This window comes from Microtus ochrogaster, unplaced genomic scaffold (assembly GCF_000317375.1).
Source record: "Microtus ochrogaster isolate Prairie Vole_2 unplaced genomic scaffold, MicOch1.0 UNK23, whole genome shotgun sequence".
NCBI lineage: Eukaryota > Metazoa > Chordata > Mammalia > Rodentia > Cricetidae > Microtus > Microtus ochrogaster.
Window position 1 is genome coordinate 4,535,216 of NW_004949121.1, and position 19,611 is coordinate 4,554,826.

The window sequence follows — 19,611 nt, forward strand, 5'->3', positions numbered from 1 at the left end:
GGGGGGGGGAGTCAGGAACACAGCAGTGGACAGCAGCATCCTCAGAGATTAGAGATGCTGTGTCTTAAAGTGTGTGTGTGGGGGGGGAGTCAGGAACATCAGCAGTGGACAGCAGCATGAGCAGAGGTGGCCTGTACTGGCCCGGAGAAGCGGGTGTCCCCTGAGAATTTACAGCAGTGCCATCCCACTGGCCTGTCCCATTTGTCTTTCCAGACTTACTGACATAAGCACAGCAGCCGCGTACTCCTCAGTCACCACATCCAGGCTACAGCATGAGGTTTCTACACGGGGGACCCGTGGAAACACCCTATCAACTGCATCACTCATTCGGGAGGGAGTCAATGGTATCCTTGGACTTCTTCTCCCCTAGGTTGCCAACAAGTGAAGATTTCTGAATTTCATGACCAGAACTAAGAAACACGAATGAACTGCCTACCTAGTATCAAAACCAGACTGGAAAATATAATGAAACTGTTGCTTTGAAGAGAATAAACAAATGCTAACTCCTGCTGGGGAGTTAACTCCATGGTAAGAGAACTTTGCCAACACATGCAAAGCCCTGAGTTCAACCCTCAGAACCACTCTGAAGCTCTGCTAACTAATAGAAATGACCAAGTACAGTTATGATAATCTTCACCTAAGTCACTGGCATGAGCCAAAAGAGAGGTGCCGACAGGGCTGGGGAGAACAGCATCCTCCAATGGAAACAAGATCTATTTTAAACAAGACAATTAGTCAACTCCCAAATGTCCTTGTAAAATAGTAAGAGAAGCTAATGGGGATGTCAGATTGCCTCAAATCCATAAAATACACTCAATAAGCAATGTAAGAGTTTTAACTGGTTCTGCTATTATTAAGAAGACAAATCATTGCAAAAAGCAAAGGATTCCCTGGAGAAGTGTCGATTCCCTCTCAGTGTTGAAGCAGACCCTGAACCTGAAGGCCTGCAGACACATCAATACAGGCCATGTAACAGCGAGTGTCCTTGAGGCTTCTGCTGAATAAAAAACACACAAAAGGGGGAAGAGTTTACCAAGAAAAAAACATATTCATCATAATGGTACAAATACTCAAAAGTTCTACTGTCCATGCAGGGAAGTTGGGTTGGAACCACAATCATCATAATGGTACAAATACTCAAAAGTTCTACTGTCCAGGCAGGGAAGTTGGGTTGGGAACCACAAATGCTTATGGGAGACTCTACTCCAAGCAGAGAGCTACAAACTGCTGACATTTTGATAAATACATCCCAAAATTAATGTACTGACCAAAAAAGGAATAATCAATGTTAAAACATTTTGTGGTGGCCTCGACTTAAGGTTTTCCAAAAACTAAAAGATTGCCTCTGCCTCACATAGGTTACAGGCTGCCCAGGAAACACAAGCAAACCCCAACTAATTCTAACTCCTGTTGCTTCACTGCCTCTCCTCCCTGACAGTATTATTAAGAAAGAAAGAAATCATAAGCTCATGACTATTGCCTGGCTACACTATCTCATTTTTAAGGTGAGATCTGAGAAAGGGTGGCATGCTCCAAATCCTAGAGGTAATATGAAATACAAGAAATTCTGCTGCTTCGATGTGCCAATCCCATGCTATGCTTTCAGTTATAAAAAGAGATTTTTTTTCCTAAACATAGGATCTACAATATCTACACCCTACATAGCCATAGAATTACAATCAAAGAAATAAAGGAACATAAGACTTTATGTAGCTTCATAGCACTACCTCCATGTAAGAACAAGAACCCTCTGAACAAGACTTAAAAGCCACAACCAATGGTCAGGCAAAAAAAAAACAGAGATAGAAAGAAAGAGAGAGAGAGAGAGAGAGAGAGAGAGAGAGAAGGAAAGAAAGAAGGAAGGAAAAAAGGAAAGAAGGAAGGAAAGAAAGAAGGAAGGAAGGGAGAAAAAAAGAAGTAAGCAGGGGATTATACTCTCCCTCGACCATTGTATTTTTCCTTACAAAACTAAATATAAGTAGGATTTCAAAATGAGTATGTCAAGGCACTCAACTCAAATTGAGGAAAGGTAACCAATATATATTTCTTCCACAAAAGAACAATACAAAAACCATCAAGTTTAGACATCCCAAACATTATTGACAAAGAAAGGGAAACATATATGTCTCCTTTCATGGACTCTCCATTCTAAAGACCCAATAGTCTATGATCATTATTGCTAACTACTTGTTATATTCCATTGATCCAAGTCCATGGCCTCCTCAATTGTTGAATTTGCTCCATAGATTAGACTCTAATTGGTCACAAAGAGTTAATGTAAGGAGTAAAATATGATTTCATGGAGTCAAGTAATAAAATTTTGTACTTAGGCTATCAATTATTTAATCATCCAAGACAAGTAAGTGAAAGCTTCAGAGAGAGAGAGAGAGAGAGAGAGAGAGAGAGAGAGAGAGAGAGAATATTAAGAACTTAAATACTGGCACAGCCAGGGCCCAAGTTGGACTGGATCTCTTTAGACTCTTTCCAGAGTTATAAGGTCCTGAGACATCCCCAGGAAGACCTGCATGCCATTGGCAGAACCTGCTGACTTAGCACATGGTCAGGCAACCAAGCCAGGCTTGGAGTTAAGAAACAGCATGCAACTCCTGACATAAGTAGATGTCATGACTGGAGTCGGTGGATGCTTCTAATTAAGAATCAAGCGTCTCTGTCTCTGTCTGTCTTCTCTCTGCCAGACAATTATGGAAGTGGCCTATTCAGGTTCAACTTATATTTCCCAATTCAGTGTTTTGCTATTAAAATTGTTTTCTCTTTACCAAAAGAGAGTTACATTTGTAAGATCAGAGTATAAAACTCAGACTACTTAACAGCGGAGGCAAGAATAGCCACTAATCTTCTCCTTAGGGGCAATGGAAACACAAGCAATTAACTGCTGTACAATAATGTGCAGACTGGCAATTCTTAGCTGTGCTTTACATAGATACATTGTGGCTCCATCACTTTTAAGATTTAGAAAATGCTCAGCTGTGTAATCTATACAGCAAAGTCAGATAAGGTCAAACCCAAAATCATGACCTAAAACACCAGCTTCCCAATGTCAATATGTCAGGAAACGCAGACCAATATCAAACGTCCATCACCTCATTCCTTAAATTAATCCACTACTTTCCATCCCTTTTCCTCATGAACGTGTGAAAGGGTAAAGCTATGAACAGCAGATAACTACCAGGGGAAGAAGAGTCCATTTTCTTTAAAGAGGTGGTTCTTCGTATGGCCACCATGCTCTAGAGGGTGGCCTCACACCTAGGAATAAACTGATGACATAACTGGAGTCAGTCGGTTCTTCTAAAAACTAAAAATTAAAAGAGGACAAGAAATTCAGGGGTAGGGAGGTAAGAGTGGATTTTAGAGTAGTTGGGGAAAGAGATTGAAGTGAATATGATCAAATACTTTATATAAGATTCCCAAAGAATTAATATTCCTTATTTAGTAGTTTTCCTGGATTATTTAAACTGGTGATCTTATATCGTCCTCTAAAATTATGACAGCAAGGCAGAGCTGGGAAGATAGCCCCCAGATCCTCCCCACACAAAGGGGTCTTTAGTTCACCCTCTGCTTTTGAAGCTGGGGAGCTGGGAGATAAAGAGTAACTTCCAGTCTTGACAATCAGTACAGAATGGGGTCAACCTATGTTCTCAGAGCTCCCCCTACCTAAACCACAACCTAAACAAAAAGGTAGCTTATTGGAGAACACTCTATGCATAAAAACTACTCTCTTGTCCTCTACCTTCTTAGTACAAATTCTTAAGCATGTCACTAGCATTCATGCACAGATAGGCCAAAAATCTCCTCAAAAAGATGAGACTAAAATTACACTGAGTTTTCTCTCCCCTTCCCCAGATCACAAATGTTCAGATCCTAAGCCAGATCCGAATTAACCACAGTCGTATAAACAACCCACTAAGACTTAACAAATCCACAGAGCACTTGACACCATCACACACATTAATTTATTCTACAATTGTTCCATTCCGGAAGTAAAGAAGCTGACAGCCAGAGTCATCTTGGCCAAGGTCACATGGTAAACAGTAAGGCTGGAAGATGAACATAGTCCTGCAGTTCCATGCTCAGTTTAACAGTTTCTACATTCTCCCCACCCAGTGTTGCTGATGACTCAAAGCCAAACACAACAGCAGACCAAAGAACTGACTGAACCCCACCCTCAAATCAACTAAGCAATGACTAAAATCCTTGCTGGAACACAGCAAGATTGGGGTTTTCAGGGCATTTTAATCCCTGACTGTCCTCCAAGAACTCTGGGCTGGTCAGATGACCCAAAGCCCTATGAGCAGAGCTGGAGCTGTCAAGTCCACTGGGCTCTGGGTGACATGACCCAGCTGTGCAGACAGCTCCCTGCAAGGGCACACCCAAACATTCCAAACTCTGGGGAACTACAAGGAGGGACTTAACTGTGCAGGGACCTGGCAAACCTAACAGAACCTTCCAGACCACATTTGTACTTTTATAACAGGAAGATAATTTCAAACTAAAATCCCCCCAAAACTTCAAACGCTCTGCCTTCTAAAGATACACTGGGAACTTCCAATGGGAGCTCCTCTGGAGAAAAGCAAGGATTTCAATTTGGTTTTTATTAATGCACTGTAGTTTTTTTTATATAATGTTTTTGAAAACTAGATTAAAGTTGAATTTAACAGCTGCGAGGATTGTAAACTATACAAAAGTTTTACTATTATCAGAAAGGCTGACATAATGACAGTAATGACATAAACTAGGAGCACAAGTCTACTATTGTTGCCACTATAGATATAAGGTCTCATGCATTCCAGGATGACTTCAGAACTCTTATGTAGCCAAGGCTGGTCTGGAGTTCCTGATTCTCCTGCCGAGAATTCCCAAGTCTGAGAAGACTGGTGGGCATCCAGTCTCAGCTCAAGAAAAGTATTTTAGTCAAAAGTTAAAGAATTACAGTCTAGACACGGGACCTTTACAATGCACTGCAGGATAAAGAGACTTATTTACAAATTATAATTAAACTTTCATTGACTATAAGCCAAGAAATAGAGACTTTTGGAGAGAAGTAAAAATAGATTTAGTGCTTACTCTGTGCTAGGCATTTCCACAAATCTTGTTTGGTCTCAACAATGAAATGTATATAATCCATAACCACAGACCAGGAAATAAGAAGCCATGCATAGGAGTCGTCAGTCCTTGAAGTAATGAGAGGCAAAGGGCAAACCTGGAGCTACAGACAGCCTATAAACAGTCACCACCAAGCAGCAGAGGAGCTGACTAGGGAGAGCGCCCACGCTCCAGCAGCCCTTCCCACCTAACACTTAGCGCGTATCACATGCCACCCCTGAGGTATCTAAGCATACGGTTCTGTTCCCCACATTCGAAGATGATAAAACTGGCAAGCCATCACAGGCCAGAAGTCAAAGTCTTCATAGGTGTTGATGGGTTCACACTTGGATACCCTCACCTCCTTCTCTCCCTTAACTGTGCATGTCAGGCTGAATCAGGGAAATTACTGATTGGAGGATGCAGAACAGAAATGCTACCTGGAGCCTGACCCCAAAGCCCCATCTATGTCGACAATAAAAGCTCTCCTACATTTTACTAGTGTTCCCTAACAGCTAGTCTTCTTGAGTACCTTACACAAGGAAACACAACTGAACCATAATAATAGCAGCCAAAGTTAACATTCATTGAGTTTTTCTTAGGGTAGACTAAACTATGGCAAATGCTTTCGCACACTGTACTTTAGTGAGTCTTTACAGTAACCATCCCTTAGGATAAGTACCATTTTCAAACTTGCTTAAATATGGAGAAACTGAGCCTCAGGGTGCTTAAGTAAATTATGAGAAGTCAACCCCTAAGAACTAGAGGCCAATGTTAAATTATGGGCCTGTGACTGCTAACCACTGCGCTATGCCTCCCACGAACATGCCTAGTGTATTTTCTGTTATTACCTTTTTATGAGGAAAGTGAAACAAAATATCCATACACAGGAGGTCAGGACTTGATACAAATTGGCCAATAAAACAAAGGATATTGTAAATTACTATAAATAGGAACTAAAAAAAAAATCTGTAATAAAGTCAAGAAATGCCAACTTGACTAATACATATACACGAACATGCCTGTTATATAATTGGTTAATTACACCGAGAATTCAGGGCTGGTACTCTCAGTTTTTGGTGGATGAATCTTCAAATATCTTGAGGATAGGTGGAATTATCAATGGGTCACACTCACTTACGCCCTGTTCTTCAATGTCACTGTGGTCCCTTATCTTCTGTACTGCTCTGTGTCTGTGGAACATGACAGCAGACAGAGACCTTTATCGAGATAAACCTGTAGAGATGAAATATACTTTTTCCTTAGATAACTGGGTAGCCTTTCAAGTAGCAAACCTATCCCTGAATTCCAACACGAATCCTTTCTCCCTATTAACTGCAAAGTCAAGTTTCTTTTCAGAGCAGTGACAGAATCAACTAAGAATGGCAGCCTTGTGAAACAGGATGGAGGACGCTCAAGCTGATGGCCTTCTGCCTGTGAGGAGTGTCAGGGTTTCACAGAGCTATGTACAATCACATCCAACAACAACGTGGCTCCATTAAGAAAACTCCTCCCGAGCCCAAACACTACCCTTCCAAAGTACCATCCTCATTTCTGTCAGCCTTACTGAAACAATAAAAAAGGCATTTTAAGTATTTTGCCAGGACTGTCCTATAATATTTGAAATTAAATATTTTCAAGCCCATGTAATTTTCTGTAACTACATCTGTGCATAATCCAGACTGTCTCAGACCAGAGACCACACAAAGACAATCAACCCAAATTCCTGTTACCTCTGTCAGGAAAGAAAGGAAGAAAACGCTTCTGCCCCATCTGCTCGGCAAAGTTTCACCCTCCCAGAGCTCTTTTAGCGGACTTCTGAAGCTGCTTCTGTGTGAGTACACACTGCCACACACTGACTCCACAGTGACATTCTCCCAGAAGGCCACTGGATCCCCTGGGGGCTGCCTGTGGGACAAGAACTTGAAAGCAGTTTGTGGAGTCCGGCCCCTCTTCCCAGCCCTTCCTTCTACCAGGCAGCTTCCCTCCAACAGACCTGCTTCAAAAGTCCAGACCCAGTGAAGTCACACATGACCTCACAAACCTCCCACTTAACTCTTTAAAAGCCAGAGGAGAACTAGTAACAGGGAGAAACAGTAGAGTTGTGTTTCGTTTTGTTTTGTTTTTTAGCATAATTCAGGTGGTTGCTGTTAATGAGTGTGTGTGTTCAGTCAACGCCATTCTAAAATACTCGAGCACCGTCTTTTATATAAAAGTGCCAAGGTTTTAGTAGTAGTATGTTAAGAAGACAGACTTTCTAATAGTTCACATACTCGGACAGAACTAACCTACAAAACAGATTTAGTTGATTTATTTGAGAACTAGTTAAGCCATGAGATACACTTTGGTGGCTGGTGTTTTTTTTCTATTTTCATTCTAGCTTTGTTTCTGTTTTCCTGCAATCATATTGTGAAAATATTTATTGCCCTTCTGCTCAAATTCCTCTTTAGTCAGCCAGAAGTGGACAAGTCACAGTCACAGTTGTCAGACTCCTACAGCAACTGCCACAAAAGCATCAGCAGGAGAAAAGGGACAGGAGTAATTGAGCAATCTGATCCAGACACAGCCTCCAGACTCAACTAATGGATACCAGAGTCTATCAAAGCTCCTAAAGGGAAAGGGGACGAAGGTGGCTACAATGTTTTCTTTGCCTATTTTTCCTTTCACCTAGGCTACTTTGTTAAGGTAGGAAAAGGAGGAAGAACTAAGAGTTATCTTATAAACAAAAACACATAAAATTACATACACACAAAGAAAATCTAGTCTGCATTTTCAAGAGTGATTCGCCAAAAAAGTTATATTATCCATATATCCATTTTTATTCCTAACTAAACACCAAGGTCTAGAGAAACATTCCCATGTTTACACAGGAAGCTGTGTGTTATGTAAGAGTAAGTGCACATTACCATGCTATCAGAGATAACAAAAACACTCCTATAAAAAAACAGAAACAGAAATATAATGCATTCTTATAATGACTACTTCATATCAATTAATTAGTATATTAGGGCTTTAAAGTAAACAAATGCATTACAAACGTTGAGAAAAAACAGTGATATCACAGGAAACAGATGTTATCCATATACAGTCTAAGCTCATGTGAAAAGACAGGACTTACTGTTGATAGATGCGTGGACAATAGGAATGATAAACACACTAGTTACCCTGCCTGGAGAGGAAACGAGGTGAGCTCCAGGCACTCTCCTAAGCTGAAGGGTGAAGCCATAGGCTTATTATTTTCTTACTTCTTATTTTCTGCCCTGGTGAGCATGCCTACAAAATATTACCTAACTTGGAGAAGCTCTCCTGTGTGATGGCTTCATTTTTTAAGAGAAGCAGCACCTGTTCAGGATGGAGATTAACAAATAGGAAAAGAAGTTTTGTTCTTGACTCCCCGTTGCTAAAATTTAAGCAATGGCTGATTCTACCGGTCTCCATGCCTGTCTCTCTGTCTGTCTCCCTTTACCCCTATCTTTCCCACCCTGTCTCCTACCCCAACAACCAGTCCCACATATCCACCTCTGGCAAAGCCTACCTCAAAAACCAACACTTCCAGGACACAGTCTGTAACACCACACGGCAACCACACGGCCAGGGCCTCAGCCTCGCTGCCGAAGCCCAGCACTAGAGCTATGTGTGAAGCAGTTGAGAACAGCTGCTCCTTCAGTTCCTGACTCAATGAAAACCAGTGTCCAGTACATTCCCACTTCACCAGAGGTTCTTCGGGGCCCCAAGTGAGACCTGAGAATTAAGTATTCCTCCTAGTAGGTGACATACCTAAGTGACTGCCAAGCAAAAGGCACTTGTAAGACTTTGTTTTACAGTATTCATTTATTCAATACCTCTTCTCCTCTCTAGCCTAAAGACTAGAATATTAATCTTGGCAAGAAAATGTCACAGTGTTTGTGTTAAGCTGAGGTTATTAGAGTATTTAAAAGATAATAAAAAGTACTATTATTTACCTCCAAGACTTAGAATTATTATTACACATATACAATATAACACCATCTTATATCATATACAATATAACACCATCTTATATCATATACAATATAACACCATCTTATATCATATACAATATAACACCAGCTTAACGCAGTCCATTCCCCTGGGATGACCTTGAGAACAATGGTAAAGATAATGCAAACACTATTATTACTGACTATATAAACTTTGAAGACTCTCAACATTTTAGTAAATTGTTAAACTCATGCCATATTGTTAATATGTCATCTCAAATAAAAAAAGTTAGAATAAAAAAATCAAGTTAAAAATCCACACACTTCACTATTAAACATATTAGTCAGCTTTCCACCACTGTGAAAAAAAATGCCCTAGACGCGGTGGCCACTAAGTGTTTTGGGTGCTGAACATGAAAGCTCTGCTGAGAACTAGTGCCACGTCAACAACAACTCTTAATTTCTGTCTGCAGAAAACTTATGACATCCAAAGGAAGAAAGGAAATAGTGTGTGGGGGAGTGAGGGGTTGGGTAAAATGCTAAATATATGCCCATTTGAAGTCAGGTTTACATTTAGTCTAAAATAAAATAAAAATAATTCTCAGATTAGTTCATTTTTTATTGTATTGCATGTGTTATATGTAATATGTATGAGGTCACATAGGGGATGACCAATATATGTAAGTCAGAGGACAGGTTTTTAGAGGGGGTTCCCTCCTCCCATCTTCCCATGGGTTCCAGCAGGCATCTTTATCCACTGAGTCAGCTCACCAGGTCCCAGAGAACTATTTCTTCAAAGACACTCCATATGTTCTCCCCTCCCACCACCAAGCATGTCTAGTGTTGTAGATATGACATTGCAGGAGCTCTGATGAAAGAATCTCACTGCTTCCTCTGACCGTTAAATATTGCACTGGCGGGCAAGTGCCCCGCTCAGTCAGCTCAGAGAAGCCTCCTCCTGCAGAGGACGGGAACAACAGATACAGAGACCCAGGGCTGGAACACTCAGCCCTAAGAGGCTCTCTCCACCAAATCCCTCCCCTCGGGGCTCAGGAAACACGGAGGAAGAGGAAAAAGAGTGTTTTGCTCTCAGAAGACTGTAAAATATGAAGTCATCTTCTTTCCTGAAAGAGAAGAATTCCTATTCTGCCTTTTTAAGCATCTCTGCCCCAAAGGGTTCCTTTGTCAGTACCAAGATACACTTAAGCCATATGCGGGGATGGCAGAGCTAATCTATGAGAATCTGGTGAGTGTTCAGAAGCATCTTTGAATCAAGGAAAATATAAATTACCTTTTGCGTCTTTAAAGTCACAGCTGCTGGTGTTGCTACCCTTCAGCTAGAAGGCTTCATCATGGACTCCATCAAGCATCATGGGAATGTCTTAGACCATTGCTACTGTCTGGGAAAACTGGTTTAGGATTAAGTCATCTGTTGGTACTGTTCCTTAGCTCATTGTGCCTCTGTGTCAGCACTAAGGGGTAGATAGGTTGCTCTTTGCAGACCAACTGAAGGCAACTGTAAAAGGCCTGTTTCGAGCTGAAGACTGCAAACACCAAAGTGCTTTTCTCTATATTTATCTAGTACACTCATGCAGAAATCCCTGACAGAATCTGTACAAAGCAGAAAGTTACAAGTTCATGTTCTTTCTAGAAAGATGCACCAACATTCTCAGCTTTCCACTTTTTGATTTTTTGAGGAAGTATCTCATGTAGGCTAGGATAGGTGAGCCTTGAACTCACTATGTAGTTGAGACTGGTCTTAAACTCCTCTTGTATTCTGGGACGATACATGTACCATCTCTATGTATTTTGTTTGGGAAGCTAATTAATTCTGGATTTGAATAGTAACATCTATTAGATTAGTTTAGAAAGTAAAAATCTTCATCAGCAAACAATAAAAAATATTGTCCTGAGGTGTAGACAAAGAATTGTTATAGCATCTCAACCCAGTGAAATGTTAAACATTAAAGTTTTTCATTTAAAGCCACAACTCTTTGTCAGAACTTCTACCTCTACATCTTTATCATCTGAAGTTGTATTTCATAAAAGACATCCAAGGAGCCAGCATCTCAACTGTCAAACCAAAATCTGCAAAGCCCTTGGTAATCCACTTTGTATAAAGAACTAAGGATACACAATGTTCTACTATGTGAAGGTTCTACTATGTGAAGCCTTCCTCACTCATCCCTCTCCCACTGAAAACTGCAAATCACGGGATGGGCGATTCCAACATCTCTCCAGCGACTTTTCAATCCTACATGCCACCAGGCCTTCATTAATGGCTAACCATTGCACTTCTCAAATGCAACATGTTTGAAGCTGAACTTGGGGAGGCGACTCCTACAAATACTGGTTCTGTCCTTAACTAGACATGGTAATTTCTGAACTCAGGGAGTTATCCATGCTTGAAATCTAAGGTCACTTTGACCAACTCCACCGGCCCCATACTGAAACACTGTTCCCATCTTTGTGCATTTTTTCTTTACCAAGATTTTTTCTTATCTATTTTCCTATGATTCTTCAGACAGTTACTCAGACCACTGTATAAGCCATGAACAGGCTAAAACTAGCACTCGGCAAATTCATACACCAAAAGTAAATAGGTGGTAAGGACAGCTCCACTTTACCAACAAGGAATCAGGTTCAACAAACAAACAGCTGCCCAAGATTTAACAGCCATAAGTCCCGAGTTTATGGCCCACCCTCCAGCACCACCCCACTTGGTGAGTAATCCTTAGTACAGGACAGCAGTGTCCGGGAAGTCCTGCTGACAGCTCTGAGGCTGAAGGCAGCTAGAGGCCACTGAGGAGCAGTCTGTGACTCTTCAGGCCTACTCTTCTAGCCGTGACCTCACTCACTGATCTAAGCATCTGACACGATTAGCCACTGTCCTTTCCTGGTTCCCTTCTCCTTCATGTCATTTGTTACCTCTTCCTTTACAATAGTTAACTATCAATTTCATTTCCCACTTTGGCGAGATTCCTAGACCCTTACAAACAATGCATATTCACATCTACTAAATAACTAACAATACATACACCCCTGCTAAATAACTAAGAGTCTAAATTGGCTTGACTGACTGAACTCAAGCTGTAAACTATGTAACTTCACCACCACAACCGCTGAGAAGGTTGGGAAGAGAAAAAGGAGAAGGTCCTTTTCTGCAGAAAAAGCTTCAGACCATTGAAAGTGTAGGAGGTTACTGGAGGCACATCCACCTACCACTATACCAGGAAGCAGCTGCCTGCCCTACTCCTAGTGACAGATGAGAAGGCCAGAGTCCCAGAAGCCTCCTGAGACACTAAATAAAGCTAAAACTGTACTCTATCACCAGATAAACAAACACTGCATTATTTCATTCTCCTACTTCAATAATTATGCATATTAAGATTCATTTCAGCTTTTAATTAAATTGGGACGCTAATTTTTTAATTAGACTTTAACCAATTTCTTTATCACTGCTATTTCAAGTTACATCTTCCCAAGCAGAAAGGCACTAAGGAAAGAAAAAAGGTTACAGAAGAGATAGCGTAGCGTTCCATTTGAGAGCAAGGAGGATGAGGGGCAAGAAGAAGGGAAAAAAGAAGAAACCCACAAAAATCCACTTCAGGCTACTGAACAGGGAAGCACTTCCCTCAGGCATATCAGCTGCTCACAGATGCAATTCACCTCCTCTGCCGAACTCCTGAGAGAAAATCTAAGAAGCTGAGATGTAAAACATATTTTCCACATAGCAAAGCATATTTTAAAGGCAGTCTCTTACAGTTGGGAGTATCAGAAAAGAAGTTGCTGACAGATTCCTGTATTTGCTATCTCTCTGCCTCTGTCCAAACGAGCTCAACAGAAAAGGACATTATTCACCATGGCTCTCGGTGACAATGACATTTGTGTTTTGGGGTCTTCAGGTCAGACAGAACTTACTGGTTAGAGTTGTGGTCATCGGCTGATAGGCCAGCGAGAGAGAAACACCCAGACACAAAGGCACCCATGGGGACATGTGTGACTTTAGGTCTCTAATTATCCTTTCTAATTCTGGAGCCATGTGACTGGACTTCACAGAGCACTGCGGGAACCCTGGGGGCCTGAGGCTCCCCAGCTGGACCACTAAGGGAGGGGATGCTACTCTTTTGCATTAAAAATATTGCATTTCTTAGCAGGGCGAGGTGAGCTATTTCCTGCTGTCAGGCAGCTCCCTAGTCAGCAGACAGTCAGAGCATCCTTGGTGAATTTAACTATTCCTGTGCAAACTGAATCCAGGGTCTCAGCAGACTTATTTATATATAACACTTTTAAATACATATAGTCTCAAACAATGAATTTTCCCAGCTAAATATTGGAATATGACAGTTCTAAGGAATTCTCTCTCTCTCTCTCTTTTTTTTTTTTGACATGTGGTAGAGTAGCAGGGAAATGCCATCTCCTCCTGCTACCAAAACTGAAAGAGGAAAGGGAACTTTTTACAGTGACCACCGCCAAACAAAACAATTTCCCTAACACACACACACACACACACACACACACACACACACACCCCTACCTTTTAGAGATACAGCATAGGATCTTTCTATGCTCAAATCACTGTCAAATATTGCCACCGAAATGAGCTTTAATGAGAAAGTAAAGACACATATTGAAACCAGAGAGAATTTAAAAATATATCTAGGCAATACCAAAACAAATACATTTTTATTTGGTTCAAAATACTTGATACTGTTCTAGAATCTACCATGAAATCATTATCAAGGATGCCTATGATTTAAGGATCAACAGAACTCAGTAAAGCACAGACTTTGGAGCCCACCACTTTGGACAGTGTTTAGTGTGCCACCTGACACGGGTGATCTTGATCAAGTTACTTAACAGCTCTGTGCCTCAGTTTCTTTGTCTGATAAAAGACATTATTAGCTCCTTTCCTTCTCCCACTTTATGAGAATTAAGCATCATATCTTTACTAAATAAATAACAGCTTGGTCTACATGTGATATAAAAGCATATTATGAGACTGGCTACAATACACTTGAAATATTTTCTACTAGCTGACCACTAACACTTTATGCAAAAAGAAAAAGTCAAGAGGACTGGGCCTGTTTCCTCAACTAGTCTATCAGATATCAAAGAAACAAGTTCAGTAGGAAACTCAACAATTATGTCCCTTCTATTGTGACTCTTCGGAGTTCACTGTAGCCAGTGTGGCCAGACCTCCAGCTCATGAGCAAGAAAGAAAAAGGGAAGCTAACGCAAATGGAATGGCAGTTTGATGTTTTCTCTATCTTCTTCTGTAAATATCAAATTTATTAATCAAGTTGGAGAAGGTTCCTTTCCTTGAATTCTACCCTTTGACCCTCATGCTTAAGTCAAAGAAGTCACTTAGGTTAACTGGAATTCTGTAGTAGGCTCAATACCTATCTGCTTCCATACTCTGTAGAGGTTGTTCTGATGAAGAAGCAAATTTGACAGGCTGCTCATTTGGCCGCTTCAAAATTTCACAGAAATGTATTTATTAAGGATTTGGTTACTATCTCCTCAAATTATGACCATTTGTAATAAACACACACACACACACACACACACACACACACCACACCACATCATACAAACAACACTAACAACAAAAACAGTTTAAGAACCAGTTTAGTATAAGTTCTTGAAAACGGACCAATTCAGACATCTGTCTGTACAGAAAGACTAGAGAACAAAAAGGAAATAATCGTTCTATGAAAGTAGTAAGCATATAAAAGGCCTGAAAGTACAGGACAGAGAAAACACTCATCTACGAGCTGAGCATCTTGAAACCAGGCCCAGATTCAGGCACTACCAAGTCACATGGCTTTGGGTAATTCCCCAGCCAAACCAGGACACCGATTTGTTGTTGTTATTGTTGTTGTAACTAATGTTCGATATGGTCCTTTCAAGTTGTAAAACTTTATCATCACCTTGAGCCCACTCAAAGAACACTGAACAAAGTGTTCTCAGATACTTCTTTTTTGCACTAGGATTTGGTCTTTTTGCCCTAGGCAGGTGACCCAGCTGAAATTTTACCTCTGCCCAACAGATGTCATTATTTAATCTGACATAGCAATACACGAGGAACTAGTCCAGTATTCCCAGCACTCAATTCTGCCCATACTAAGGATTGGGGCCTGGGCTTGACAATTTTGTCTATTTCACACAAGCCAGAGTTCCCTGGAAGGAGGGAAGCTCAGGTGAGGAATGGCATCCCTAAGATCTGGCAGTAGGGTGTTTTCTTAATTAGTGATTGGTGGGGGAGGGCCTAGCCCATTGTAGGTGGTGCCACCATCCCTATTGGTGGTCCTGGAAACAAGCCAGTAGGTACCTACCCCCCCCCCCCCCCGCCCCAGCCTCTACATGAGTTCCTGCCTCCAGGTTCCTGCCCTGCCTTTGCCTTTGATGGTGAACTGTTACATGGAACTGTGAATAAACCCTTTCCTCCTCAATTGCTTTTAGTCAATGTGTTTCAGCACAGCCACAGTGCCCCTAATTAAGACAGCACCTATACTGCCAAGTGACGAGTGGGCACAGAGGCTACAAAGGAAGTAGCCTTTCATTCTCATCTTCTGGGCTGCCCACTGGCTCTACCCTGCTACCTTCACTGACACCTTTCCTGTGGCTTCTGTGGCAGAGGTCACAGCCCGAACCAGCTTAGCTCTTCACCTGATTGTATCTGCAATATAAACAACTCCATATGCCCCAGGAAGTTGGGCTGGAGATACAGTGAACTATTTTGCACACGTGTTCTACAGCGTGGTACTTCTGAGATCCCATGTGCTTTTCATCCTCTATCTCCCCATGACTCTAGTCACCACCACCTATTCCACAGGAGAACACAACTACAGTACTGAACGGTGCTGCTCCTGAATCTGTCCCTCCAGAGAACCATGAAACCATGCTTCCAACACGAGGCAGACTGTTAGAAAAGACAGCTTTCCTGGAAACCTGCAATGTGAACAGACTTTTAAAGAGACCAGCATTGACATTTCTCATATACCTTTAAAATGCTTGTCCTCATTTAACCTTCCGAACACCACCATCTCCAGATATATATATATATATATATATGCCATATTTCAAAATGAAATTCATAAAACTTAGAAGGTATAGCTTTCCTAGCTTTCCCTTCCTCTGACAGAGATGTTAAATGCCCGACAGAGGAACTGATGAGGCAGGCAAAAACAGAAGAAATGATAGATATCTGTAAGTAGACATAAATAATGGACCTTACCAAAGTTGTCATTTTATATCAAGATGGACGTCAGCGTTCATAGAGAGAGCAAATCCTTGCCAGTGTGAAACAAAGGCTTCCTCCATAGCACCAGCACTGCCTGCAGTGAGCAGCACCAGCCTGAACACCAACAGTACCCATTCACATGCAGAAAGCCAGGAAAGGCCCCAGCTTGCCAATCTGACAAACCCTAGGGTGTAATTGTCATTCTCTTCAATGTCAAACTTCCATTTACTCACATCATTTGCTTACATCTACAGAAACTAACCAAATTCATTTAAAGTACATACTAAATTCATTTAAAATTTCTCAAAGAGAGATTACTTCTAAAAACAAAAACAAACAAACAAAAAAACCAAAAACCAAAAAGTGAAAAGCATGAAGTCAAGGAGAACGGCACTGTTACCTTCCCCAGAAGGCAATCTCTTGAGGACCTTTCATGTAGACAGAGTTAGCAGAGTCATGCAGTCCCAGTCCATTGGTGATCCCCGGAGAATAGCCCATCACTATCCCGCCATCTGCTGACACACTCAGGACATCCTGACGTCCTCCCACAGAGGTCCTCTCCAAGAACTGGCCACCTTCTTTAATGCGCTGCTGGATCATAGGAGTCAGCGGCATTTCAAAGCTAAAATAGCTGTCAGGCTCTGAGTACAGCGTCTCCAGCGACTCTGCACTGTAGTATAAGGAGGTGCTGTCCAGGATGGTTTCAAACTGGCTGCTGTACACATCAGTGGAGTCTTCCATATACCCGGGCCCAAGAATATCATCCTCTCCTCCTCCCCTAAGGTGCTCCTCTTGTTCAAGAAACCTGGAAAATTAGTAAAAGTGAAAATTTTCAGTATTGTTAGTTTTTTTTTCCTCTTCAATTTCTTGCCTTCAACCAACCATATTAAAAAGACAGTGTTGTATAAATGTAACTGTTATATCCATTAAACTTACGGCTTAATAACATATTTGGGGAAAAGGATATGAAACCTACTCAGGTTAAAATACTTTCTCTTGATTATTTTATATGTATGATGTATGCATGCGCCACATGCATTTCTGGAGCCCACAAAAGTTAGAAAGGGGCATCAGATCCCCTGAACCTGAAGTTATGGATAGCTGTGGACCTCTACGTGAGTACTGGGAATTGAACCCAGGTCCTCTGTAAGAACAAGTGCTCTTAACTACTAAGCTAAATCTCCAACCCAAGGTTAAAATATTAACACACATATCACTAATTTGTAAATAATTTAATAAAGTTTCAAACTAGTTTCCTACATCTTTTAATAGTGCATACTTGGAAAAAAATAGTAATTTTCTTTTCAACCAGCCATGTCCAGATCATGTTACTATCATCATTAATTATAAGAAAAGTATATACGTATCATGTAAATTTGATACAGTAAACAATCCGTAAAAATGCACTGCACTCTCCCTGGCTACTTCCTGGTTTGAGTGAGACCAGCAGCTCTGGGGAAGGAAGCTGTCTGAATCCAGCTGCTGCCCTCTGCTGACATAAATCAGAACTGCAGAGACTTTAGGCTCGCAACAGGGAGTAATCAGTCCATTTCTAAAGTGCTAACAATAGTTGTGCTCTTCCCTGGAGAGGACTATGTCTCTGGACCTTAGTATTCCTGAGTTGCCTTTAGTGCTTCGGGAAGGGTTAAGGTCTCCTGGTCTTCTCCACCCCTGCTCCTGTAGACATTAACATGTCTATTGTTGCCCTTGTTCAGCTCACTCTTAATGCAGTCAGGTTCATGAGATGTTCTGGGTGTACCTTGACATTCCTACCGATGAGTCATCCAGTACCATATGAGGTCAACAATGATACATACAAGTAACATTATATAGATTGACCAGTCGTATTTATGTATTTAGAAATACCCATGTATATTCCATATATGCAACATATATGCATCTAAGAACAATTAATTTTTTTAAAAAGAGACTGGATTTCAAAGAGAGCAAGGAAGGATACATAGGAGGGTTTGGAGAGGGGAAAGGGAAGAGAAAGCTATCTTCTTTAAAAAAGAATTTTTTTAAAAAAGCTGATAAACATGGTATTTGTAAAGACAACCACAATCATAAAAAGCTAGATACAACTTGGACATGAATATGAAGGAGTGTGGAATCAATGTTGACATACAGATGTGAAGAATTAATATCCAGGATGGTCTTCAAATATTAAGATGAACATTCAGACAACTTAGAACAACTTAGACAAGTCAGTGGTCAGAGCAGCAAGTCAGCAGTTAGAAAACACAGGACTGATTTATAGCAGTGTTGCCTACTTGATATGCAAGTTTAGGTGACTTTACTTGACCTCTCTGGACCTCTGGTTCCTATAAAGCAGAAATAAGAAGTATCTATTAAATGCCTCATAAATGATTCTTAGGTGTTACCAGAATCCACACTCAATGGTATGACGGTCTTTGTTGGCATTAACTTACTGTAATTCCACTGTGTACCAAAGAATTTTCCTGGCTTATACCTCTTAAACTTTTTCATTGGTCTTTAAACAAAACAAAGATCCTGTACAGACCTCATTGCCCATTTTCTGTCTGGCTAACTGCCTCAGTTCTCAAGCTTCACTTAATTAGCGTGTTTACAGAAAGATCTTATCCAAGCTGCCACCTGAACCAGTCTCTTTCTTTCCACTCAAGTCTATCTCTCCAGTGGATCTCCGTTCCTTTCCCTTCACAGTACCTAGAAAGTGCTTATGTGGTCAATTTGTATATTTAGCACGAAAGTCCACAGACCAGGGATCTCATATACTTTTCCCACTCTTATGTGCAGCATCTACAGGGTCAGGGACACAACAAGCAACTTGAAAACATTTCTAGTCAAAAGAGAAAGGGAAGGAAAGGGTGTGGGAGCAATGGATGGCTAGTTCAAACAGCACTGAAAGTGCACATTTCACAGGGATGTAAAGACAACAGCCATTTAGCAAGGCTACCTTTCATAGAAGTCTAGGGGTTTTGTGATCCTAAATGGTCACCCAAAAGGAACATTATCTTAAATGGAAAAGACACATACATAGACACATAAAACACACACACACACACATACACACACGCATACACACACACATACACACACACATACACACACAAAACACACACACATACACACACATACACATACACACACATACACACACAAACACACACACACATACACACACACATACACATATACACACACATACACACACACAAAACACACACACATACACACACAAAACACACACACATACACACACAAAACACACACACATACACACACATACACATACACACACATACACACACATACACACACACA

The 19,611-nt window shown here is 41.0% G+C and overlaps 1 protein-coding gene across 5 annotated transcripts in view; it reads right to left on the reverse strand.

The window, feature by feature from the left end:
- Psd3 (pleckstrin and Sec7 domain containing 3) overlaps nt 1-19,611 on the reverse strand; it is a 457,750-nt gene that overhangs the window by 251,469 nt on the left and 186,670 nt on the right. For all 5 annotated transcript variants that reach the window (XM_026789576.1, XM_026789579.1, XM_026789577.1 and 2 more), the window contains one exon: nt 16,706-17,110. In XM_026789576.1, the coding sequence (XP_026645377.1) occupies nt 16,706-17,110 (405 nt within the window). The remainder of the gene's footprint in view (nt 1-16,705; nt 17,111-19,611) is intronic.